The sequence below is a fragment of the Megalopta genalis genome, chromosome 11, assembly GCF_051020955.1.
Source record: "Megalopta genalis isolate 19385.01 chromosome 11, iyMegGena1_principal, whole genome shotgun sequence".
NCBI lineage: Eukaryota > Metazoa > Arthropoda > Insecta > Hymenoptera > Halictidae > Megalopta > Megalopta genalis.
The window spans coordinates 7,751,742-7,776,828 of NC_135023.1; the positions used below are offsets into that span (position 1 = coordinate 7,751,742).

Sequence of the window (25,087 nt, forward strand, 5' to 3'; positions counted from 1 at the left end):
AATAACAATCGTATCTCCTCTTCCCAAATTGTCCATTTTTGTTGCACAATCCGAGCGTCAATAAGGGAGACATTACTGTATTTGGAGAGGAAGAATCGCGACGGATAAGATCAACGATCGCGAATCAATGTGAAGAACATTCGAACGCGATTGAACTTTCTTTTCTCTTTTGTATTTTCTTGAGAATGGAGTACCCGATCGATGGAACATTTCGCGTCTCCATCGTCGGCAATTCAAACTGAACGATCTGCACGGTTTGTTTTCGAAAAGATGCTCCCGGGTTACCTTGAAATCACCGACAGATGTTATCATCGACACGCCGTGTACGAGAAACGTGGCCGTCGTGTCGGCAATATTAATAAAACGGCGAACCGCGGTGTCGTTGCAACCATCGCGTCGATGAAAACATCGCCGGTGAAATAATTGTTGGCTCGCGGCGGACAGATAGATATAGATATTTCGATCGCCGCCTCCGCGTCATTCGTGTAATCGATTGATCGGCAAGCAAGAACATCGACAAACGTGTTTCTGCAACTTTCACAAGACGTAAGCTGGTTACTTTTAATGCTGGTCGGTGTTTCTACCGTGAAAATGTGCGCGAACACTTCCTTATGGGAGAGCAAAGTTTTAAAGTTCGCCGAACAGACAGGGCTTGATACGCGTTCTCTCTGTTTTAATCGCGCGGCAATTATCGTCGTTAACCGGATGGATCTTCCTTCACCGAATTCGCTAAAAAAAAGGTAAAAAGCCAGCCGATCGTTCGATCGTCCGCGCACGCGAATCCGCGATCTCCCCAAGACGTCTGTTTCCCCTCCCCCTCCCGCCCCCGAGCGTATTTTTCATCGTCCGGCGGAAAACTGTTTGGAAGTATTGTCCGGCGTCGGTCGGCCCAAGTGAACGACCCTATTTATCGGCGCATTATGCACTTTTATCGCGGTCGCCTCGTCCCAGTTATTTATCTCATCTCTCTCCCGGGAGCACGGCCGCGGAGCACGACCGCGGAGATCGAGAGAGAACAGAAGCGAGGTGATCCGAAAAGACCACGAAGAAAGGTTACACGCGTTGGTCTACGCGCGCGAAAGGTACGCGCCTCGAAGTAGGCGCCGTTAAAGTACGCGCGTGTTCGCGTTGGCAGAGAGTAGAAAAGTAATCGAGAAAAAGAAAAAATATTCAATCGTCGTCTCACCTGCAACTCGTTGACGAGCTTCTCGGTGATGGCGTCGTGGGAGTCCTGGCTGGTGGCGCCGGGGCTCAGCATCGAGTTCTGGGAGTTCTGTTGCTGGTTGGCGGACATGTTCATCCCGGCGAGGCCGCCGTTCTGAGCGATGGTGCCGGCCATGTTCAGCGCCTGTTGCTGTAGGTTCTGGGTGAGGTTCTGCGCCTGTTGCTGCAGGTTCTGCGTGAGGTTCTGGGCCTGTTGTTGCAGCGCCTGCTGGCTGAGGCTCTGCCCGATGTTCTGGGTGAGGTTCTGTGCCTGTTGCTGCAACGTCTGCGACAGATTCTGCGCCTGGCTCTGCATGTTCTGCTGTAGGTTCTGGCTCGCCTGGCTGAGATTCTGCGGCTGGTTCAGCAGCTGTTGTTGTTGCTGCGGCGACAAGCTGGGCGTCAAACTTTGCGCCAGGTTGTGCTGCAACGTCTGGCCGAGGCTCTGCTGCATATTCTGCGAGAGCGCCTGGGTCAGCGCCTGTCCCAGATTCTGGTTGAGGGCCTGAGCCGCCTGGACCGCCTGGACGGCCAGCGACGGACTCGAGGCTTGCGACATGGTTTGTTGTGCTTGCGCCAGGTTGTGCAGGCTCTGGGCCATGCTGGACGCGATCGCGCTCTGATGGTCCGCCTGAGGAGACGGCGTCGTCGGCGCCGGGGAAGACTGATGCTGCGCTGCCTGAGCCGTCTGCTGGCTCATCGACATCGCGTGCTGCTGTTGCTGCTGCATCTGCTGCTGCGGGCTGGCCGTCGGCCCTAGCCCGGCGTTCGAAGCTTGCTGGACCTGCGGCACACCGGTCGGCTGCTGCTGTTGCTGCTGCTGCTGTTGTTGCTGCTGCTGTTGCTGCTGCTGCTGACCCAGCGGGCTGTGCATCTGCTGCACCTGCTGGTGTTGCTGTTGCTGCGTCGAATTCGATATCGGGCTATGCTGTATCCCCGGCGAGTGCTGAGGCGGGCCCCGTTGCGGCTGCTGCCAGTAGTCGGACATCTTGAAGACATGCTGTCGCAGCGCGTGGAGATTCGCGGCCGCCGCGGTGACGGCCGACGTTTGAACCTCCATTGGTTCCGGCTCGTTTTCGAGGTCCCCCTCCGGCGAGCTGCAAGGGTCCTCGTCCTCCTCCTCGTCCTCTCTCTCGGTGATGTCCTCGTCGTCCTCGTCGTGGATCCTGACACCTCTGTCGACAGGCTCGGGCCCCGGCTGGCCTCCTCCAGCAACACCAGCAACACCACCGCCACTTCCACCGCCGCCACTTCCGCCGCCGCCACCGCCACCTCCACCTGCTCCACCGCCACCTCCTCCACCTCCTATCCCACCCCCCGAATCGCCAGAGTGGAGATGATTCCCGGGGTGGTGTTGATGATGATGATGATGCTGCTGAAGGTGATGGTGTGGACGCGACTCCGGATTTTGGCCCTGCTGGTGCTGATGTTGCTGCGGCTGTTGATGCTGTTGCTGCTGCGGCTGCTGTTGCTGCTGCTGCTGCTGTTGTTGCTGTTGTTGTTGCTGCTGCTGTTGCTGCTGTTGATGGTGATGCTGTTGCTGGTGGTGGTCCAAGCCAAAGTCGGGTTGGGCTTGCGTCTGGGCACGTAGGTCCAGGGCCGCCGTCGCGTCCGAAATTTTGAGGCCTTCGCGAGAAGCCCGGGCTACCCCCTTCCGGCGCAGCTTGCCCGCTTTTTCGCACCCCTTCCGGTAAGCAGCTCGACGGCCGGCACACTTCCGCGCTCGCCGCCGTTCCTTCCTATCTTCCTGACCGCTCTATCGCGCCTCCTCGACTCGCTGCCTCCCGGGATCCGATCGTCCCGATGGGACACCGATCCTCGCTCGACGTGGGCGGCGGGCAACGTCAGTTACTCGCCACCTGCTTCGACTTCCCGGGCCTGCTGCTGCTGCCTCCCGCTACCTGGCTCATGAAACTCTTTCCCTCGGTACACACCGGCGGTCTTGTCCTCTTTCTGCGCCTTCTGCTGCTGCTGCTGCGGCTGCTTCTTCTTCTTCTTCTTCGGTGCCGCTGCCTTTCTTTTCTTCGCTGCGTCCCTCTCCTGGGCCTCTCTCGGTCTCGTCTCTCGTTTCTCGTTTAACTCTCTACCTCGCGATGGTGCACACCCTCTCTCCTTCGAACGATCAGGTCAAATCCGTAGTCTCCCGTAAACGATCACTCGTCGTCACTCGTTCTTCGCGTGCGTCTACGCGGTTTCGTCTGTTTCTCCCTCGAACTTCTTCTCTCTCTTAGCTCCTCCTTCCTGCGGTCTGCATTTGATGGATCTATTCAAGTGCGTACGCTTGTTGTATTTCTGGTGTACGGTGTATACTCGTGTGTGTTTGTATGTTGTGTGTATGCCTGCGTGTGCGTATATATATGTATGCGAATCGATGCGCGCTCGAGCGGACGTTCTCCGGCACTGTGTCTTCGCGGAGAACACCCTATTTTCTTTCGTCTATCTAACTTAAAGTCTATCGTACACTTAAGTTCAGGTTAAAATTCAGGATTGCCCAGCCCGGACGGTGTGAACGAGAAGGATAGTCCGTGCGGACGCGATATCCTCTCCTCTCGGTGTTGAACTTGTGCGCGGTTTTTGGTCGGTCGTATTTCCTCTCGTGTGCGCGCCTTTTCCTCTCCTCTTCTCTCTCTTTCTCGCTCTTTCTTTCTCTCTCTTTCTCGGCCTGTGTCGTCGGCGTAACGAAGAATCTCGCACTCGCGGATGACACTGCTCGTCCCGTTTTGCCCTGAAGTAGTTCGTAGCCCCGTTGATGTCGATGTGCGTGTTGTATATGTGCGTGTGTGCTGGCGAACAGGCGAGCCCTTTCCACCCGTTCACCGTGTCGAATGCGTGGTGTGTAGGATTTCTTTATAAACCGGGACGGCAGTTCTGTCGGCCGCTTCTGTCGACGATCCCGCGCTCGTCGTTCGTCACTGTTCTCCTCTCTATCGTCGCGATCTACTCCTCCTGATATCCCCGTCGATCGGCGCTATTTGTTCTTTTGTTTTTTGTTTTGCCCGCACACTTTTTCCGCCGCGTCGAAACTCGTGGAATCCGCTTCGGTCGGTACCAGTAGTTCTAACGACACGACGACCGCCGAACAAACGCGCTCGGTTCTGATCCCCTTTTTTTCCCCCTGGAAAATCGCGTCCGGTCACGTAGACTCCTCCTCGAAATGCGACTCTAGGGTATCTTTTAACTCTTTAAAAGGAATTCTATCTCGATTATCGATTAACCGCTCGTCGTTAACGATATCGTCGATGGTAGTTGTGGTTGCTTCTTATTATCGTTTAGGTTTAATAATATTGCACTTAGGTACACTCGTTTTTTGAACACACTGAAATATATATGTATGCGGCGCGAGGTTCTCTCTTAGCGAGCTTCTTCCGATTCTTCTGACTCTTCTTCTTCTTCTTCAATCGACTTCTCTTCCTTTCGGCTTCCTTTCACTGTCCACTCTTTCGCTTCTTCTTCTTTGCTACTCTTTCGCTTTCTCTCTTTCTCTATCTCTCTTTTCTCACTCTTCCTCTGATTTTTACTGCCACTGGTTCTTCTGCTTCCGCTTTCTTCGTCTTCTTCGTCTTCTTCTCTCTCTTCTCGTACTCGTTGATAAATCACTCTCGCTAACAATCGCCTCCCTTCACTTTCCTCTCTTCGCTACTCCGAATCACTCTCGTCGCAACCCCGCTTCTTCTCGCTTTCGCTCTTCTTTTCCTCTTGTGTTCCTCCGCTTCTTCTGCTTTGCTCGTCTTATTCTGCTTCTTCCGCTTTGTCCAGTCTTCCTCTCCTGCGCGGGAATCTCTTGCTGCAATGCGTCTCCCGCTCGAAGCTGCAATTCAGAAAAGAAAAACAGACGCTAGATTGCCGTCCACACTCGACAGTAGGGTTTCACTAGGATTCATTCAAAAACTAATCAACAGTCCTCCGCACTGTCACTCGTTACCGGCCGGCTAAAATGCATGCAAAACTAGGCGAACCGCTCGCGGGAACCTCGCACTGTGAAACCGATCGCCGGGTCTCTCTCGTCACCTTTGTGCCACCTTGTTTTCACTAAACTATCTCGTCCAGCCCCCGGTGCCCAACTAATCACACAACCTGTCGCTCTCCGTCGTTCGTCGAATCGAAGCGGGCAGAAGCTCTGAGACAAAAGAGGGAACCGTTCGAGAAAGGGAGGGATTCGGGGAGAGTTTGCTGCCGATCGAAAAAAATAACGCGAGTATTCGCGACACGAACACGCGAGATGATCGCCGTTTCAGGATCGTCGAGGACGCGAAGATTTCTCGAAATCTAACGTTTAACGCGTCGCGATCGTCGAAAGGCCGCGGAATAAAAATCTCGGAATCGCACCAGCGAAGATACTTCACACTTCTCCGACTCGATCTCGCGATCACGCGATTCCCGATTCAGCGAATTATCCCTGAAGAATCGTCCCGTGGAAGCACGTGAGACGCGGAGCGTTTTGCCGTCGCGTCACTCTCGACCGCCGAGACGAGCTTCTCGGGCGAGCCCGGTTCGACTGGCTAAAAAAACGAACACCGAGACGCACGATTCGTTCACCGAACGTGACCACGATCCTAGAGAACCGGAGAAACTAAGGAGATCTCGATCGTCACACCGGAAAACTAGCTGCAACAGCCGCGAACATTTTCGGCGCACTCTCGATTCTATCCCACGTTTCAGCGGCTCTCCCGGCGAAACTACGGGCAACTCGTCGTTTCTGCGAGGCCCACGAAGAGGATCGGAGCTCGATCGCACGAGGAAGACACGTCCGTGCAGCTCGTCAGCGTTTGCCAACGCGCGGAGAAAACGATGCTCGCAGGAGAAGGCGCCGCGATTCGCAATCTGGTGCTCGGGGTATCGTCGCCGCGACACAAAAAGCTTCCTGGTCACCTTGGAACCGATCATCCCCATCGTTTCGCGTCGTCAATGTCCCCGAGTATCCTCGCAGGTGCGATCCCGAAGACTCTGCCGTTCTCAGCAGGCCCGCCGATCGCGGGCTCGGCCGCGATACCCGCGAGCGTTCGCGCGGTTTTTCCGGCCTGGACGGGAACTCTGCATGCTCGCCGGCGGGATTAAGAAAGGCTCGATCCGTGGAGGATCGCGACGAAACACTGCAGACGACGATGACGTGTACCGGGCATGTCAGGGAGCTGGGATGGAGGGGGTGGATCGGCGTTGGTTGGCCGAAAGAGGGGAAAACTGACCAAAATCGCGGATGGAACGAAAAAAAGGGCGAAAGGATCCACGACGACTGGTCGGCGTGTACGGCTCTGTGGCGTGTCACGTTGGGTCTCCGCGCGCACAACACCCGGCAAGAGGGAGAAGAGACACTTTTCCGCCTAAGTCCGCGGCGGGGTCGCACTGTCATCGAGAATCGTCGGAATCGTCGCGAAAATCCATCAGGTTCTCGTGGACGAACTCGGTCCCGCGGCCGGTTCGAAGAGAGAGAGAGAGAGAAAGAGAGAGAGACAGCGAGAGAACGGTAAATCTCTCTCTCGGTGAAAACGCACTTGATCTGTTTCCGCTGCACGGAGGTGGTGTGTCGGCAAGAAGGACGACGATGCGTTGCTCCAAGTATCCGGTGGGCAGAGGAGTCGCGAAGACGAAGTGTCACGGCGAACGGTAACGGCAAACGAAAACGACGAAGGCAACAACGACAACGGCAACGACAACGACAACGACAACGACGGCGACGACGACGACGACGACGGCAACGACGACGACGACTGCGATGACGACGACGACGACGACGACGACGACGACGACGACGATAATGACGCGTGTTCACGATCGAGGAAAAAGCTCTCTCCTCTTCCGCGTTCTCGAGTCCTTGACGGAGGAGGAACCGAAACTGACTCGGGTCTGCGGCTCGCGAGAAACGCTAAGTCCTTCTCCGTCGGCGGGGGCCGGTGGTGGCGCGCTTCTCAGACCGCGTGCGTCTGACTAAAAGCCACCCCCTCGTGCCTTAAAGAACGCGTGTTCGGGTAGGGGCGTTGTCTTAGGTGGTGCGCGGTCGCGAAATTTCTGGCTGCCTCCGACTCCGTTTCCCGGCACGGTCGCCCACGTAAGAGGCTCCGGCGGCCAGGGTCCGAAGGACCTGGGCCCCGGCCCAGGTCACCCTCGGCCGACGTCCAACCCTTGACCGGTCCTCCCACGACCAAAATCTACCTCCGAGAGGACGAAAAACTGAGCCTTCCGTAGGACAGCAGTTTTCAAGCCACCCCTCTTTTCCTTCGCCCCCACCAAGCCGGCCTCCCTTCGCCGAGGCGCGCGCTCTGTCTCCCCCTTTTCCTCGACGGCGAGGCAACCCCTCTCGCCCTGCCGCCCCCTGCCGCTCCTACGGCTCTGCCGGCGAGCTTTCCCTCCTCCGGTGGGTAGGGGTCTCTAACGCTGCCGACTCCGCCGACGTCTCCGTCGGGGGTAGCCCCGCTGCCGGCCGAGGGGTGAGAACGAGAACGAGAAGCAGAACGGGAACGAGAACGAGAACGAGACCGAGGGCTTTCTCTCTTTCCCACCTTTCCCTCCTTTTTCTCCTTCTCGCGTTCCCGTCCCTTCTCCGCGTTCACCGGAGCTACTCCTTTCTCGCTCCAATCCCGCGCCTCCTCTGCCTTCGGTCACCCTCTCTAGCCTCCCACTCGAGAAAACTCTCTCTCCCTGCCGTTTGCGATGCGAGCCGGTCCGCAAGAACCCAAACCTATTCTCTCTCTCTCTCTCTCTCTCTCTCTCTCCCTCTCTCTCTCTCTCTATCTATCTATCTATCTATCTCTCTATTTCTCTCTCGCGCGCTCTCGCTCTCTCCGCCTTTCTTTCTCTCCGTCGATCTCTCCGTCGTCCTTGTTCGCTTCGTTACCTGGATCGCCGATCTGCCACCCTCTCGCGCGACCCGCTCGGACCCGCACGGGAACATAAACACGCGCGCTCGCCCGCCTTCACTTTTCGTCGACTTCGTTCTTACGCGATTGCCCTTGAAAATTCGCCCACCTTCTCTCGCCCACCCTCCCGGCTCCTCTCTCTCTCTTTCTCTTTCTCTCTCACCCTCTCACTGTGCTCTCTATTTCTCTCACCAACGCTCCCGCCGCCCGTCCACCCACCCACCCCCGATGGAAATATCCGAGCGAAGACGCAACCCCCCGCGACACCCGTCACTCTCCGCCGACGAAGTTTCGCTTCGAAGTTCCCGCCGACTCTCGGCGACGCAGCCACGCAGCCACGTTCTTCTTCTTCTTCTTCTTCTTGTTCCTCGTGCGTAGACCGCGCGCGTACGTGCGAACGTCACGAACCGACGAATTCGACTGACCGAAAAATTGCTGCCGGGGGATCCTGTAAGGGGGTGTACCGGCAGTCTGAGGTACGAATAAAAAGAAGGGGACCGCGCGGCGTCGTATAAAAATGGCCTCCTCCCTTGCGCTCCGTATGGCCGCACACGCGTGACTAACCGGCACGAGGGGGAGTGTGGGACGCGCTTTCTTTTTTAATCCCTTCCCACTGGATAGACCCTTCCTACGCTAGTTTCTTCCGGCCTTTCGTCGCTAGAACGTCTGCTAACTAGATCTTTTTTAATTACCGTTCGCCCTTTGCTCTGAAACTGTCTGCTCTTCGAATTGCGGTTTTTTATTCTCTGGTACTGCGTTGGCGATAATAAATGTTACGAAATTGGATTATGAAATTGTTGAAAGGGGTTGTATAGCCAGCCAGAAATCTTCTGCTCGTATTGGGGTAGCGGAGCTGACTATTGTCGAGTGACCAGTTGCTGTGCCTCTGCTTTGTTCTCATTATTTTCAGAATGGACGTTGTCGATTAGATAAATTTGTCGAGTAAAATTGAACGTGTCTCATTCGATAAGACAACAAAGATAATTATATCCGTGGCAACTGTCTCCACCACCCTAATTAGTTTCTTTTAAACGGTGTCGTCTCCGTGATCGTCTGTCGGAGTAGGTACAGTAATGTCTCTCTAATTGACACTTGGATCGTCCACAAAAATGGACAATTTGGGGAGAGGAGATACGATTGTTCGAGCCCTGCGGTTTGTTTTTATAGTTACGAATTATCGACGACTATAAAATCGAGTAATCTCGATCCTTGGCAAACCAAGATGCTGATACTAGTCTAATCGGGTCGATCTATCGAAAGAAAAATCCTCGAGCCAAGACTCGCTGATAAGAGGTGGGTGTCCCGGGGTGTCAGCGAACCTGTCAGCGTCCTCCCGATCGAAAGATGGATCGTCGACCCCGAAGAGGACGTCGACTTTCCAGCGTAGCTCATTTCGCAGCCTCGGCTGGTCGATGGTCATCCCGCTCGTCTTACGCACCCTTCTCGTCAAACAGTGGCCCCTACCCTTCCGCCAGCCCCCTCCCCGAGCACCGTCTAACGTGCGCACCCCACCAGGCTCGCGAGGGAGCTTTCCATCCCTTCCCGGCACGGCCAACGTCTTTCCCCTCCACTCGTTCATCCGCCGTCCCTCTCTTTCCTTTCCCAGCTGTCACTTACTCGCAACGAGCCACCATCCCACCCCCGTCCGACCGGCAGAGTCTGTCCTTCGCACGGGCTTTCCCTTCCTTCGTCGCGCTTTCCACCCTCGGCCCCTACCCGGCCAGCGCAACAACCCCCACGCGTCGCATTTTTCCGGCGACCTCGTCGTTTTTTCCACGTGTACGCCACGTGGAGGTGTGAGTCCGTGGGCGGAGAACCGCGCCGCAGTTTTTTCTTTCCCGCTGCAACCCTTCCCCCACCACGCGGAGCGTCCACCCTCCGCGACTACCTGTGTCACGAGGCGCGCGCTCCAGGTGGACCTTGGCGACCGAAAGCCAACCCTTGGGCACACACGTGTGCGATCTCATTCCGGAGACCGTTCGTCCGCGAGAATCGCGAATTTTTTCGTCGCTAAGGGATGACGGTTGCCGCGGAGTCGGCGGGCGGCTCCGCGCGTTCACGGCGTTCTCGGCTCTCGACGTTCGGCTAAATTCACGGGGCGAGTCGCGCGCCCAACGGAGATCGAGCCGGCTCGATAGATCGAGGCCCGATATATCTACCGGCGAATCTGACAGATGTCCGTAAAACGTGCGAGCATTTTTCGGCCGCGCATCTGCATAAACACGCGGAACGACCGCGCGGGGGTGTGTGTGCGTGGAAAGAACCGCCTGTACCACGATCACGATCGAACTTCCGGCCGCGACAGGCTGCTACCGAGGTAGGAATTTGCGGCGGAGAAAGTACTTCCTTCCTATTTACCCCGGCCGAGTCCCGCTGTAATTCGTCCAGTTGAATATATTCGATCTTCGACGCCGTTCTTCGGACGCTTCCTTTTTTTAACGAGCCTGGCCCGAAGGCAGCCGAGCTTCCTATTCGATCTTGGACGGACGAATTTTTTTGTTTTTTTTGTGTCGACAGATCTGTCTTCGGTCGTCTTTAGATTCTCGGAATCGAGCCTGCGAAATTTCCCGAACGGAAAATTTGCACGACGCTTGCTATTAACACTGAGTGTCATCGGAACGATTCTTGAAGATCTCAGAACAGTGATCTGAAGAAGAACAGTAGTAATGTCTCCCTTACTGACGCTCGGATTGTCCACTAAAATGGACAATTTGGGAAGAGGAGATACGATTATTATAGTCTTGTGGCTCGTTTTTATAATTGTGGACAATTTATAACTATGAAAGTAAACCGCAAGGCTCGAATAATCGTATCTCCTCCGCCTTGCGGCTCGTTTTTATAATTATGGACAATTTATAACTATACAAATAAACCGCAAGGCTCGAATAATCGTATCTCCTCCGCCTTGCGGCCCGTTTTTATAATTGTGGACAATTTATAACTATGAAACTAAACCGCAAGGCTGGAATAATCGTACCTCCTCTTCCCAAATTGTCCATTTTCGTGCGCAATCTGGGCGTCAATTAGAGAGACATTACGTATTCGAAAGAAAGTCGAGAATCTCGGATCCAGGAAAAGAGCGAGAAGCTTGAAACACGACGGAGCCTCGCCTGGACACCTGCTGAAGAGCTTAGATCACGAGTTTCGCGAGCATCAGGGACCATTAGCTGACTCATTAAGGAATAAAAGCGACTCTTATTAGAAAGCTAAAACGGGCGGCTGCCAGAGAAGCCGTCGAGATTACAATACCGAACCAGCTTCTGCGGTCAGAAGCTGCTGCATAACGAAAAATCTGGAAAAGCTTCGATCGCAAGAATCGAAGATCCGCAGCTTCCGGTAATCAGCGCTGGCTGACAGAGTAGTCGGCGAGGAATCGGTAATATCACGATAGAGACGAATTACGGCCGCGAAGAGTCCGAACGGATCGGCCGTTCGGGCGGAGGTCTCGGTTCGGGTCGTAGGAGGATGTTCGTCGTGCAACATAGTAATCCGTAATCTGCGATCAAATGACCGGTTGCACACCGAGTTACCCGAGGTTATTTTTCAAGTAGCCGGGCTACTTTCGCGCGCCACTACGGGGGGAAACTACGCACGAATTTATGGACTGGGGCGATAAGTGCGCGGGATGGGTAAAAAGCGTCGGGACGCGGAGGCGAGGGCGGTCGAAGGAGGATGAGGAGGGGTGTCCAGGGGGAGAAGAGAGAGAGACGCATTGGGCAATCGAGGCTCGTTTTAAATTACAAATGAGTAGCGGCAGGGTGAAAACAGGTGAGAGCCGGGCCTCGTTCACGAAGGGTGGGTGGGATCGCGAGCCTGCATGCGCACATATGCACCGGCCACCGAGCGACCAATTGCACCTACGTACGTGCACACGTTCATGTAGCATTTTAGATCCCAATCCCGATCCCGATTCCCCCGATCCCGATCGGCAGCTGGAACCAACCGACACAGAAGAAGGATGTGCACTATACAATCCACGGACACGCGTAACAACAAGCACACACACAGAGAGAGAGAGAGAGAGAGAGAGAGAGAGAGAGAGAGAGAGAACGGCGCGTACCAGCGAGACCCCGCACACACGCGTCCGAGGCGGCTCCGCGTCGAATCGAGCCGGGCAGTGCCGAGCGCCGAAGTCGGTGCATACGACGTGCACGTGCACTTGTGCATCTTGGCCGGCCGGTTGTGTCGGCGCGATGCGACTCTCCTTCTCTCCCACCCGGGCTCTCCTCTCTTTCGCTCGGTGAATCGACTCGATCGACTCCCCTGATAGAGAACGCACCGCTCCGCGTAGGAAGACATTTGTCTTCCGACCCTGATCTTGCCTTCTTTCTTTCGATTGTCCGCCTCCTCGCCCGAAACCAGGCCCTCCTCTCTCGCTCCTTTTCCCTACCGGTTCGACCGTTTCCTCGATACTCTCTTTGAACGGCCCACCGTACTCAGCCAGCCTTGCGATTTTACAAAGCCGATTTTATATCTCGCCGCGAGCCTTTCCGGGAACCCTTTGTTGCTGCGCCTTGCCTTGGCCACCTTCCCTCCCCCCGAGCCGCGTTGCTCTCGACCACGAGAGCAATTCTTTTTCTTCGCGAACGACGGCGACCGGCCGGCCGGAGGTGGAGGAGGAGAGGGTTTTTCTGGGCCGCTGATCGTGTGAAGCCGCCTCGCAGCTTCGCCCGCGAAGAAAACCACCCCGTGGCGAGGTGACGCCTGGCGGCGAGCCCCGGAACGAGGGTCGAACGAGTGCGGAAAAGGGTGGACTCGTTCCTTAGGTTTCTGTCCCGGCTAAACTTCCCGCCGTGGCTATCGATCGGCCGACGCCGCGAACGATCGTCCTCCTACTTTCGCGGCGATAATGCTCACCGAATTTCGGCTTCGCGAACTTAACGGGTTAATTTGCTTTGCCGAGTTCCGGGGAAGTCGTCGTCCGGGCCCCGGCTCGTGTGCAGAGACCGCAGGCAGCCGCGGCAGTCGAGAGAGGGACGACGGCTGTCGCGCGAACCATCGAAACTGCAATCCGGATTAAGAATTCTAACGGTAGGAGTGCTCCGGCAGTAGGATGAAATGAGCGACGCGTCCGGCGCATTACGCAATGAAAGAAACAAATGAAGCTTAATAGAAAAACTGCCCGCGCTAGAAAAACCATTCCATCGTGTGTGCGCTTTGGTACAGCTGCGGCAGAAAGTGCGCGACAAGTTCTACCCTTTTCAACGGTGCGTCCTGTCTATCGGGGCTCCCTGGAATTTCGGCTGTGGATTTTCGGCGAGCATTCTTATTTTTTGGCGAGAACGCGCGTTGTTCTACGGAAACTGCTGAATCGTTTCTTTCGTCGAGGAATAATCGAGACCGGGAGGAGTTTCGGAGCGAAACGGAGACTTGCATCTGCGGAAAAGCGAACGAATTTTTCGATTTGAATTCCAGGAGAAAATTTTCGAACGGCTCGCACTATTTCGCGGATCGAACAAAATATACCGTTTGCACGAGATTCGGCTGTGGATTTTCGGCGAGCATTTTTCTTTTTTGGCGAGAACGCGCGTTGTTCTACGGAAACAGCTGAATCGTTTCTTTCGTCGAGGAATAATCGAGAATAAGAGGAGTTTCGGAGCGAAACGGAGACGTTGCTTCTGCGGAAAAGCGAACGAATTTTTCGATTTGAATTCCAAAAGAAGATTTTAGAACAGCTCGCATTATTTCGCGGATCGAACAAACGCGCGGCAATCGGAACTAAACGAAATTCGTTAAACAAATACGACGACGTCGCGGTTCTAAGAATGAACCAGATCTTTTAGTCGCTGTTTACACGAGATAAGAATCCGCTACGATTATTCCACTTGTCGGCCGCAGTTTTCGTTGCAGTTCTCGGCGGGAAGAAGCTTTTCCTTCCGCTCGCATGTTTTCAAAATCGAACGAAGAACTCTTCGAAACGGAGCATCGTTTCGTTCACTCGTTCCGTGCACGTGCACGCGTTCCGATTCTAGAGCGCAACAAATACTTCCGGAATCGTTGTCTAGCCGAGATAAGAATTTTCTCGAGCTTCGCCAACGTTGCTTACTTGTTTTTTAAGCAATATTTCAACGCCGCGTATCTGTGACACGCCGTTGCATTAGACGACCGCGGAAACACGCCGGGCTGCTGTTCGACGAACAATGGAAGAATTCTCGAAAGAACCGGCGGCTACGCGACACGGAAGAACCGTGTCTGCACGTACGCACCTAATACTTTCGTTCGTCGCAGATTTCCTCGGAATCGTAATCCTCTCGACAAGAGCAAACATTCTATTTCTTTCGAATCTCGTGCCCTCGCGCTGATCCCTCGCGATCTACGTGCAATCAAAGTCTGAAAAGTGGAACACGGTTCAGAAAACCCTCGGAGAAACTCGCGACCGCGGATCTAGTTGCACACACACACACACGCATATATACACAAACACATCGTGAACTTTCGATAAGACTTCGGAATCGCGTTCTCTACAGGTCGTTACAATTGTTTCAATCGCACGACTATAAACGGTAACCTTGTTCGCGACACGTTAGACTTCTTTTAACACTTCTTTCGTCTCGTTCAGAACCTCTGTCCCTGTGATTCATCGTTCGTCTCGAATCGTCTCTCATTAGTCAACTCATTATTTTTACTGTCTCTTGGTCCTGGTCTTTAGTACCGGCCGCTAAATACTGGTCGCTCTAATTGAACGGGTCAGAACCGCGGTGGCGTAAGTCACATTTTCCTCGTTGCGAGAAACAAGCAGTGGGCTATTTACTAGAAGTGTGTGTGTATATACTAACACGTGTATTAATCACTGACCAAATTCATCGTTAAGATTGCATAGAATTGAATTAATTAATGATAATTGTACAACTTACTCCACGACGTCTTTGTGGACAAGTTTGACAACAGTTTGTCACGGCATCGATTATGCTTCAAGACGAACATTCGAAATACAATAATGTCTCCCTAACTGACGCACAGATTGTGCACAAAACTGAACAATTTGGAAAGAGGAGATGCGATTATTCGAGCCTTACGGTTCGTTTTTATAGTTGTCCACAGTTTGTAACTATAAAAACGAGTCGCAAGGCTCGAATAATCGTATCTCCTCTCCCGAAATTGTCCATTTTCGTGGACAATTAGAGAGACATTACTGTATTCGAAAATCTGTCCATTATGATTCCAACTCGTTCGATCCTGCGTCTAACTAATTCTTCCAAAAAATTCGCTCCTCGAAGGACATTCCCGCGGCAATCGGCAGATAAACAGGCAAATAAACGAAACGAGCGTTTCCCCGTTCGAATTAAGTATGGAAATGGGCGTTTGCGCAAAGATCGCAGTCTGCTCATTACGGGCCGTGTTTACAGAGCCAAAATCAATCGGGACCGAGCGGAAACGGGCGCGGGCGGATCGCGTAGCCGGCGAAGAAGCGGCGCGCATCGGTGCCCGATAAATGATTCAAGAAAACGTCGGAGCCCGATAAAACACTCGCGCGCGACCGCAAAATCCCTCTCGTGCCCCCCTCGTGGACCTCATGAATTTGTCAGTGCTGTGTACGCGGGGGCAGGCGGGGCCGTTGGTCGTGAAGGGGTGCCGGGGGGAGGTGGGGGGGCCGAGTCAGTGTTGACCACGATCAACAAAATCCGCGCGATGTCCGCGCCGTTCGAGCGCCGATTCGGCAAACATCGTTTCGTCCACAAACCCCGGTCACAGGGATTCGAATTTAATCGAAAATTTCAACAATCCGAGGCGACGCGACGCGACGGCGAGGCCCCGGCCCGAGCGGCCCGGCCGCACTCTCGGCGTGTACATCGATATCGGGTTCGGGGCGGATCGGAAGAATCTCGCGGGATCGATTCGCCGGAAACCGGCGAAAAGGAGGACGTCGCGGATCTCCGCCGATTTCCCCGCCGATTTCCTATCGATTCGTTCTGTCGGAAAACGCGTTGCTCGCGCAAACGCCGGCTCGCTCGCGGGTTTGTTTGCCCGCGCGTGTACCCCCTCGGCCCCCCTCTCGGGCCAGCGCGTTGTTCCTCTCGCCGATCGGCCGCGTGTGTGGGAGAGATCAAAGTGTCGGACGAGTCTCGACGAGGCCGAGGAACGCGCAGCTCGCATTTTTCCCGACTGTACCCACCGCCGTCGTTGTCTCTGTGGCTATGTCAATAGGAGCCAATCTAAGTACATATGCACACACAGATGTAACGCGACGCGCGCGGCGCGGCACGCTGTGCTGCAGGCACAGGCCGTGATGCAATCGCAGGCCTCGTGCCTCTCGCACAGTTTCGACATTCTCTTTGCCCCGCGAACCAGCGATTCCCCGGCCAGCCCGGACCGCGGCAACGAGTGCTGCTCGCAGAAAATTGATGCGCTTCGATTCGGACACCGACCATAGGCCCGGCCCCGTCGCCGAGATCCGCCGGTCCTCGGGCCCCTAAGGAATCCGGCAGCCGGGTCGCATCCGGATCCAGCTGACAGGGGAACAGACGGAGGAACTGTGCGCGCCCGCCACTCGGTTTTTCGCCGACTCGCGGGAGCCGCTCGATAAGATAACTCGACACGTAGCCCAGGATCAAGGTGATGGCGATAGGCGGCCGCAGAGTCGGATTGAACCGTGTCGCGAATCGGCCGACTTGCACAAAGCCACGTGGACGAGCTCTCCCCAAGCACCTAATCCCACTTGCAGCGGATCCCGTTGCGTAAACCACACGATTTCTACCGATGCCTCGTTCACTGTTCTAGATTTTTCACGGATTATCGAGCGGGAAGTCCTTCGGGGATTGCCTTGGCAATCGTGATAGCGTGAACGGTTGTGTTCGAGGACCTGAAGAGGCTGCGCGACGTCTGAGCTGATGTCGAGAACTAATTTTTGGACGGTTTCTAGATTCGAAGTGGGGGGCGATCTTGTAGAATTGTGGACGGTGAACTGGGTAAATTGCCAGTAAATTGTCTATCGCAATTGTAATCTCGATTGCATTCTGGATAGATCTCGTAGATGCGAAGAGACTGCGACAATATCCCTAATTTTTTGAACTGTAACAACGTGTCAGGCTCGTGATGACTTGACACGTTATCTACCGAATATAAAAGTTATGTTCATTTGTTCTAAATCGAAATTAAATTTGGTTCCTCCGTTGAAAGAACGGAAAGAGAACGAAAGTGAAGGCAGAAGACACAACCTTGACGTAACCTTTTGCACTGTAACAACGTGTCAGGCTCGCGATGACTTCACACGTTATCTACTGAATATAAATGTTAGGTTCAGTTGTTCTAAATCGAAATTGAATTTGATTGTCAAAATGTAGAAACGAAGGTGAACGAAGAAGACATGCAAGAAAAAGAAATGATCTCGATCTCGATCTCGATTCGAGAAAATTGTTAAAGACGAAGCTAATCGCCGCGACTGTGAACGGAATCGTAGTACAAGGGTTAAAGTCCCTTAATCTTGACACTGTGCGAAGTCTAGCGATCTTCTCAATCGTCTCAGCTTTTAGATGGTACGAAAGGACAGGTTCGCTGAGCAGAGGTGGCCATCGACGAACGTCAAAGTTCGACTTCCAACGAACTTCTCTGCCTAAAGCTATTTCATACCGTTCGGGAAACATGAACAAACAGTTCGGACCGAACGAACACGGCTGTCGCTGCATAATATCGGGATTTAATTTCGCCGAGAGTCATTCGCGTGTAGAAAGAGGTCCCTCGAAGTCACTGTATCAACGATTCCCGCCGGAATTTCGGTATCCAGAAAGAGGAGCACCGAGAAGACGATTCCCGAAGCGAAAGTACCGAGCAGCTGTGCTCTCGATCGTTCGGATCGAGACGAAAGAGCGCGGTTGAGAGACACTTTTGTGGAGCAGACTCGGCTGCTAGGCCGTCTGAAGGGAACAAGTGCTCGGTTCTTTTATATAGAGCGTCGGTTCTGCTGACTTAGGAGCCGCGCAGCAATATCTATGTCACCGGCAACACAAGAAGTGTCTGGAGCTGATTGTGCGTACCCTAGATCGGAGCGAGCGAAAACTCGACGCTCGTTCGCTGGTCATTGCTGACCGTCGACTAAAGTATTCTGGAAACATTCGCGGCATTCGTGAAAATAATCTCCCGATCCCGCTCCGTCAGTCTATCATCCGGAGACGGGACAATTTAGCGAAGACTATCTGCAAGAGAGCCATGACCAGGGTCACAGGCCTATCCCAACGCGGGAGAACTCGCGTTCCCTTCGCGAAAAGCGAGCCGGGATCAACTGTCCAATGACTTCGGCTAACATGAACGAATGCCGGACGCATTCGTGCCAGCCAACAGAAGATTCGTCGATCAAAGTTCGACGAAACTAACGCATTTCGAATCGCTGCAGGCGGAAGAGCGTTCGCGAGTGAAAGAGGTTCCCGGCGAACGCAACGGGTTCCCGCATTAAAATCCCGGGGATTCGAAAAGCCGAGGCGTTCGTGCGTGTTGTAGAAAGGTTCGGGGCTTCGCGCAGCATCGAGTTTCGTATAAAATCTCCGTGTGCAGTCGTCATCGAGCGACGGTCAACGACCCCCACGATGATTCGAGCGGGCGTACACACACACACGCACACACAGACACACAAAATGGGAGGGGGAGGGGGTGCGAACGATGCGATTCTTCGATCGTGGCCGCGAGTCCAGGTTCCGATTCCCGTTATTTCGCGAGGGTGGAATAAAAGAGGGTGGCCGGGCGGCGGAGGGGGAGGTCGAGGCGTGGGCGGCGGGGTGGGCCGTTAATCGCGGCAAATGCGAACGGTCTGGATGGAAATAGCCGGTCGGCCGACTCGGGAACGATCGAGTCGAAAGTTCGGCGATTTTTTCCTCCCCCCCGCGGCCCGAAACGATGGATGACGGGGGCCGACGGGGGCGGTGGGAACAACGCCGAAGCGAAAATGCAGCCCCGTTGCCTGGCCCCCCACCCCACCCCACCCCACTCCCCCCGGGATCCCGGGCCCATGGTGGGGGACGAATTTTCCGTGGAAATCATCGACGTGTCCCGGGTCATCGACGAGCTCGAACCCGGAACAGGGAACAGGGAACAGACACGCGTCCGAACGCATGTGCACGTACACAGGCCGGCGACTCTGGTGGGACGGTGTGGTAGGCCGGTGTGTCTCGTACACCGGGGTGGTGGTTCCCGCATAGAACGCCGTACGACGGCCTCCCATTGGCCGGTTCGGGGGTGGCTCGCTGCAGTCATCGATTCAGGCAGTCATTGGCTGACTCGGCCCCGGCCGCCATTTTGAATGACTCCGGGATCAATACGCGGGGTGTGGAAAAAAAATGCATGCAGGCCCGCCACCCTCCTTCGCTCGCCAACCCTAGCCCGTCCCCGGTCTCTCTCGCTCGCTCTTCCTCTCTCTCACTCTCTCCCTCTAGGCCCCCCTCCCGGTACCCTCTCGCACTCTAGCTCACCCCTAGCAGTTCATGCTACCGCCGACACCGAGTTGCATCGCCTCCTCTTTCCACCGAGGGGCACCCTAACGCCTTTCCGTCCCTGTCCACCACCCCCTGCTGGCATTCCCCGCGCAACAACGCCGACCATCGCCGAAGCCCAGCCAAATGGGATGATAGACTCTCGCTCGCTCGCCCGCACATTTCTACACGTAAACCATGCAGTTACCCGGCGGTGCTCGCGTGTATGGAACGCGGCCGTTCGCTACCACCCCCCGCGCGCGCGCCCTCCGTCCCCGCCCGCAGCCGGCTTGAAAATCATCGAAAAAATGCCTGACGAAGCCGCGCCGTTCCCGATCTGCCCCGCAACCATTCCGACCAGCCCCGCGACGCCGCGCCAAGCCCCCGTCTCCTCCGCCACCCTCCGCCGCGCCGTCATTCTCGTTCGTATTCGTACGTGGATATATACCGGGTCGCTCCGGTGGCGTGTTGAGCCGCGCGCCGCATGCAACGCGGCCGGTTTTCAAGCCAGGCCTTGCGAAATAGGAAATTTCAAATCGAACCCCTGCATGCCCGACCGCCCCCTCGTCGCCTGTGCCACCCTTTCCGCCACCCTTCCGATCATCGGCTCCCGGGGCTGGCAACGGTGCGTCATCGTGGACACGGAAAATAAAATCATTTCCAGCGAGCGGCCCGGTCCGCTCGCAATTTTTATCCGCCGCCTCATCCGTCCCCCTCGCAAAAACCCACCCCCGACGACGAAACCCCCGCGATTTTTTCAGCCCGACGATAAATCCCGGCCGGACTCGCCGAGCTGCCGTTTCAACGATTTTGTTTCACCGGGTTTCCGCGATACCCCCTCCGTCTCCCTAGTTATTTTGTCCTGGAAACGATTGCGATTTACGGGTGGATTTTGATACTTTTGGACGGTTCTTCGGGAGATTGGCCGACGTTTCCGGGCGGAGAAGAGCGGTTCGTTCGGGGAGGCGACGATCGGCCGGCGATCGGCCATCGGCTTCGCGTCGCTTAATAATCTGCGAATTATAATGATAATGCGCGTAATGGCAATACTACCGGGCCACGGTAGCGATTACCGCGTAGTTGCTATGATTACGGACACTCTCTCGCGTTTAACCGATTTACTGTAATAAGTGTTGCGCGTTGCATGCGCCGCACGCACGGAAAGCATACAATTACGGGAGGCGAAACTTTTGCGGCGGTCGTTCGTTCGTTCGTTCGTTCGTTCGTTCGTTCGTTCGTTCGTTCGGCTGGGTGTGCCGGTTTCCGCGATGGGCTGTGCGAATCCCGATCTCGCCGACCGAGACAATGCCGGGAACTTAGGAGGGCCAACAACGATTATCTAGAGAGGATCTACGACGAGAATTTTCGGATCGGTGCGAGGTTCTCGCGAGTCCGAGATCCGAAGGGATCTCTGCGTTCGAGCTGAAAAGAGCATGCTGTCGTGCAAATGGTTAGTTAGTCGAGTAAAGTTATGGTCGATGGTGTTTACTTACGTTTGGAACCGAACTAATTGAAACAAGGACATAAGGCTTCTCTTGGTAGCAACGACTTTTAGATCACATTTTTAGTTATTAAGAATTTTATCGTTTTTTTTCATTTTTTTTATCGCGCGTTTAAAATTTACGTTTAAAATCTAAAGTTTCTCAAAACTTGTTAAAAATATACTTTAGTCATATCTTTACAATTTACTTTGTTAGGCGTCTAAAGTGTATTTTTTGTATTATTTCTTTTTTTCCCTTAATTACTCTTGTTTCTCTTTCCCCCCTGTTTCCACCTGCTTTGTTCCGTCGACAGTGTAAGTAATAACTCTTCTTCCTCTCCTTAAGGCAATGCTTTTTTTTGTTTCATTAAATTTCGTTACTTCTCTCTCTCTCTCTATCTCTCTCGCTTTCTCTCTTTCGCTCTCGCTCTTTTATTTAACTCTCGCTCTCGTTTACTCTCTCTCGCTCTCTCTCGCTCTCGCTCTCTCGTTCTTTCTCTATTTTTTTGTGCTTTTTCTCGTAAACGATTTTACTTTTTTCTTAGTTAATCCCTTCCCTCAGTTTCCTTGTGTTTCCTCTTCTTCCTCTTCTTCCTTTTCTTAAATTTTCGTTTCTTCGTCGTCTTCTGCTTCTTATTCTTCTTACTTGTCGAAATTTCGAAATGAGGAACGCTCGAACGAAAGCTTGGTTTCTAATTAATCGAGTCCGGTTTCGGCAGAAACTTAAAGAGGAGTTGTTCAGACTTTGTGTTTCACAGACAGAAATCGGTGCGTGTGTTTCGGAAACGGCGAAATTAATTTTTCAATGAAATAACTATGACAACACATAACAACACAGTGCGACGCGTCTGAAACAGAAAGAGCAAGACCCGCGGGGGCGGGTGGTGGTACGTCGGTTAATCATCCCGGCTAGTAAATCCCCACGGTTACGATAACACGATAACACGATTCTCTAACGTTCGACGGATCCGCGCGCGACCGAAGGACCGAGAATTCTCGAGAAGCCTCGACGACCGCGGATTCCGATCAACGGAAACCACCCTTGTCCCGATCAACCCTCCCGGTGGACAAGAGCACGCGATATTTGAAATTCGAAAAACGATCGATACGAAGAAGAAACGAAACGTTCGAAGAAACGAAAATTCGGAATCGGCGGTCGTCGATCGGTCGGATATCGCGGGCGTATTCGCCCCCGCCCCTGGGCCCGGGCTCCGGGGGGAGGTGAGAGCCGCTGCTCGCGAAGGGGTTCGAATTTCCCGCGGGACGAAAGGAAAAACCTTGGTCTGTAAGAAGGGGCCCACGTGACTCGAGGAACGAATGAGCGTCTTTGCTGCCCCCGCCGCGGCCGCCCCCTCGCCACCCCCTCCAGCTCCTCGTTCCCCTTCTAGGGAGGCGCGCGGCGTCGCTCCTTGCGCGTCGGTGGTAAGACGCGTCGGCACGCTGTCTCCGTCCTCGTCTCTCCCGCGGGCTCTCCCATCGGCCGTCTCGCTCCCAGCCTCTTTCTCTTGCCCGCTCCTCGTGCTTTCCCGGACTTTTCTCCCCCACGTGCTCCTCGCGGCTCGCCAGTGTCTGTTGGTGCGTCGCGGGACGGTGATCTTGGCCGGGAACCGGTCTCCTTCTTCCTCCTCGATCCTCCTGCGAGGTCCTCCTTCGAGGTCCTTCGTCCCGCGCGCTCCAGGCTCTCTCAATCTCTCTCCTATCTCTCTCTCTCTCTCTCTCTCTCCCGCTCTCTTTCTCTTTCCTTCTCCTTCTCCTTCTCCTTCCAAGGCCTTCCAGATTCGTCCCGCAGACTTCCAAAGCCCGCTCGCGATCACCACCTCGACGACGACGACGACGACGACCCCCTTCGCGAAAACCCGGGGCCCTCGGTCCTTCTTTTACGACGCGCCCCCCTCCCTCCGACGGCGGCTCCTTCGAGTCGACGGCGCCCGACGGCTCCCACGCCCCCGCGACTTAGGCTCGCACAGATACCCGGCACCCGGACACGATCCTCTTAGGCGTCGCGATTACGAAACCCGCTCGTTTTCCGAAATTTTCGGTAACCTTTGATAGAGGCATTGCGAGCATCCCCGTGTCTGAGTAGCAACTGCGCCGTGGCCCCGTGCCGGGCACCCCCACCTCACCTCCTCGCCGACTCTATCGCTCCAACGGGCCGCCAACCCTCTCTCGGACGCGCGCCCCTCGGCCACCCCTCGGCCACCCCTCGGCTCTCGCTGGCTCTCGCAGCCTCTCGCTCGGACGGCCGCAGCCCTCTCGGCCGGACCTTGTCCCTCTCCGTGGCCCACCCCGACCACCCCCTCGACCGACGCCCTCCGCCCGCCACCCCCGATCGCCCAGCGCGCGCTGCTAAACTGCCCCCATGCGCTGCAGCGCACTGTGCGAGCCGCTCGTCAGCCGAGTTTGCGTTTTGCGCTGCGCAAACCCGACACCCCGCCAGGTGGACCGACCATCTCTCTATCGTCCTCTCGCGCGCACCCGAACGCTCCGCGATGCGCTCCGCTCGCTTCCTCTCTCTCGCCGCTTTCGCTCCCGTTTCTGCCGGCCACTCTTGCACACCCTTCTTTCTCCCACCGACTTCGAAACTCCGCGTCTTCGCCGACTGCCGAGTCGTTTTAGGGACAACGCCGTCGACCGGAGATCACAACTATACCGTTCTTGGGATAGGTCGAGAGCGAGCCGCGGAGAATGATGATCGAGAGACGCGGCGATAGGTTTTTTTAAGTAGGATAGTTTGATTTCCAGAGGCGGCTCGACGACGACGATCATGACGATGATGTTGATGATGGCTGCTCTTTTGGCCGACGCCGAGCGGCGGCCGGCGACGCGTGGCTCGTTTTATCGATTGTTTCGATTGCTACGCCGGCGATTCGGCTCCGACGTTTTACGACGATTCGTATTTCGGAACCCGGCCCCGACGACGCCTCCGTTCGCCCGACGCGACGACCTCGCTCTGCGCTTTTCCAGCCGCCATTGTTCGGCCGCGTTTTTTTCTTGCGCGACCGGTGCCGCGGAATCATGGCCGGAAATCGGAAGTTACGGGGCGGCGCGTTTCGAGCACTTTTCGCGAGATGGTCGTGCTCTTTTTAAGGAGCTTATTCATGAGCTTTTTTAAGGTGCGTTCATATGGTAGCGACGCGTTGTCGTTGCAGGTCCTTGCGCGGATTAAACATTTCGTGGGCGTGTTGTGTATTGTAGATACTATGATATATTATGTTATTATATATTATTTGTGTAGAGTACAATGATCTTTGTTTGAGCAGTATCGACAAGGAAAAATTATGTATTGTAGATACTACGATATATTATATTATTATATATTATTTGTGTAGAGTACAATGATCTTTGTTTGAGCAGTCGATCGACAAGGAAAAGTTGAGTATTGTAAATAATATGAAATATTATATTATTATATATTATTTGTGTAAAGTGCAAATGATCTTTGTTTGAGCAGTCGATCGACAAGGAAAAATTGAGTATTGTAAATAATATGAAATATTATATTATTATATATTATTTGTGTAAAGTGCAAATGATCTTTGTTTGAGCAGTCGATCGACAAGGAAAAATTGAGTATTGTAAATAATATGAAATATTATATTATTATATATTATTTGTGTAAAGTGCAAATGATCTTTGTTTGAGCAGTCGATCGACAAGGAAAAATTGAGTATTGTAAATAATATGAAATATTATATTATTATATATTATTTGTGTAAAGTGCAAATGATCTTTGTTTGAGCAGTCGATCGACAAGGAAAAATTGAGTATTGTAAATAATATGAAATATTATATTATTATATATTATTTGTGTAAAGTGCAAATGATCTTTGTTTGAGCAGTCGATCGACAAGGAAAAATTGAGTATTGTAAATAATATGAAATATTATATTATTATATATTATTTGTGTAAAGTACAATGATCTTTGTTTGAGCAGTCGATCGACAAGGAAAAATTCTATTTGCCAAATTGACGTAGCGTTTTTATAGGATATCGAATGATCCCGGATGCGCGAAATAAAATCTACGGAAATATTATTAAATTTGTCGGTCAAGATCTGTTATTAAATGACGATTTCGTGCTCGCGTAATATCCACGGTGTTAACGAACACCGATGGCAGGACGATGTTGATTCAAAGATTAAATTAGTCGCATGCCA

The 25,087-nt window shown here is 54.0% G+C and overlaps 2 protein-coding genes across 17 annotated transcripts in view; both read right to left on the reverse strand.

The window, feature by feature from the left end:
- Nucleotides 1–2,958, reverse strand: part of dati (zinc finger protein datilografo) — a 117,014-nt gene extending 114,056 nt beyond the window's left edge. For all 16 annotated transcript variants that reach the window (XM_076525222.1, XM_076525221.1, XM_076525208.1 and 13 more), the window contains exon 1: nt 1,187–2,958. In XM_076525222.1, coding sequence (XP_076381337.1) covers nt 1,187–2,263 — 1,077 coding nt within the window. In that variant the 5' untranslated portion in view covers nt 2,264–2,958. The remainder of the gene's footprint in view (nt 1–1,186) is intronic.
- Nucleotides 2,959–4,730: 1,772 nt separating this feature from the next.
- The window catches only part of LOC117226024 (uncharacterized), a 51,779-nt gene continuing 31,422 nt past the window's right edge, over nt 4,731–25,087 (reverse strand). The window contains exon 2 of the mRNA XM_033479958.2: nt 4,731–5,011. Coding sequence (XP_033335849.1) covers nt 4,806–5,011 — 206 coding nt within the window. The 3' untranslated portion in view covers nt 4,731–4,805. The remainder of the gene's footprint in view (nt 5,012–25,087) is intronic.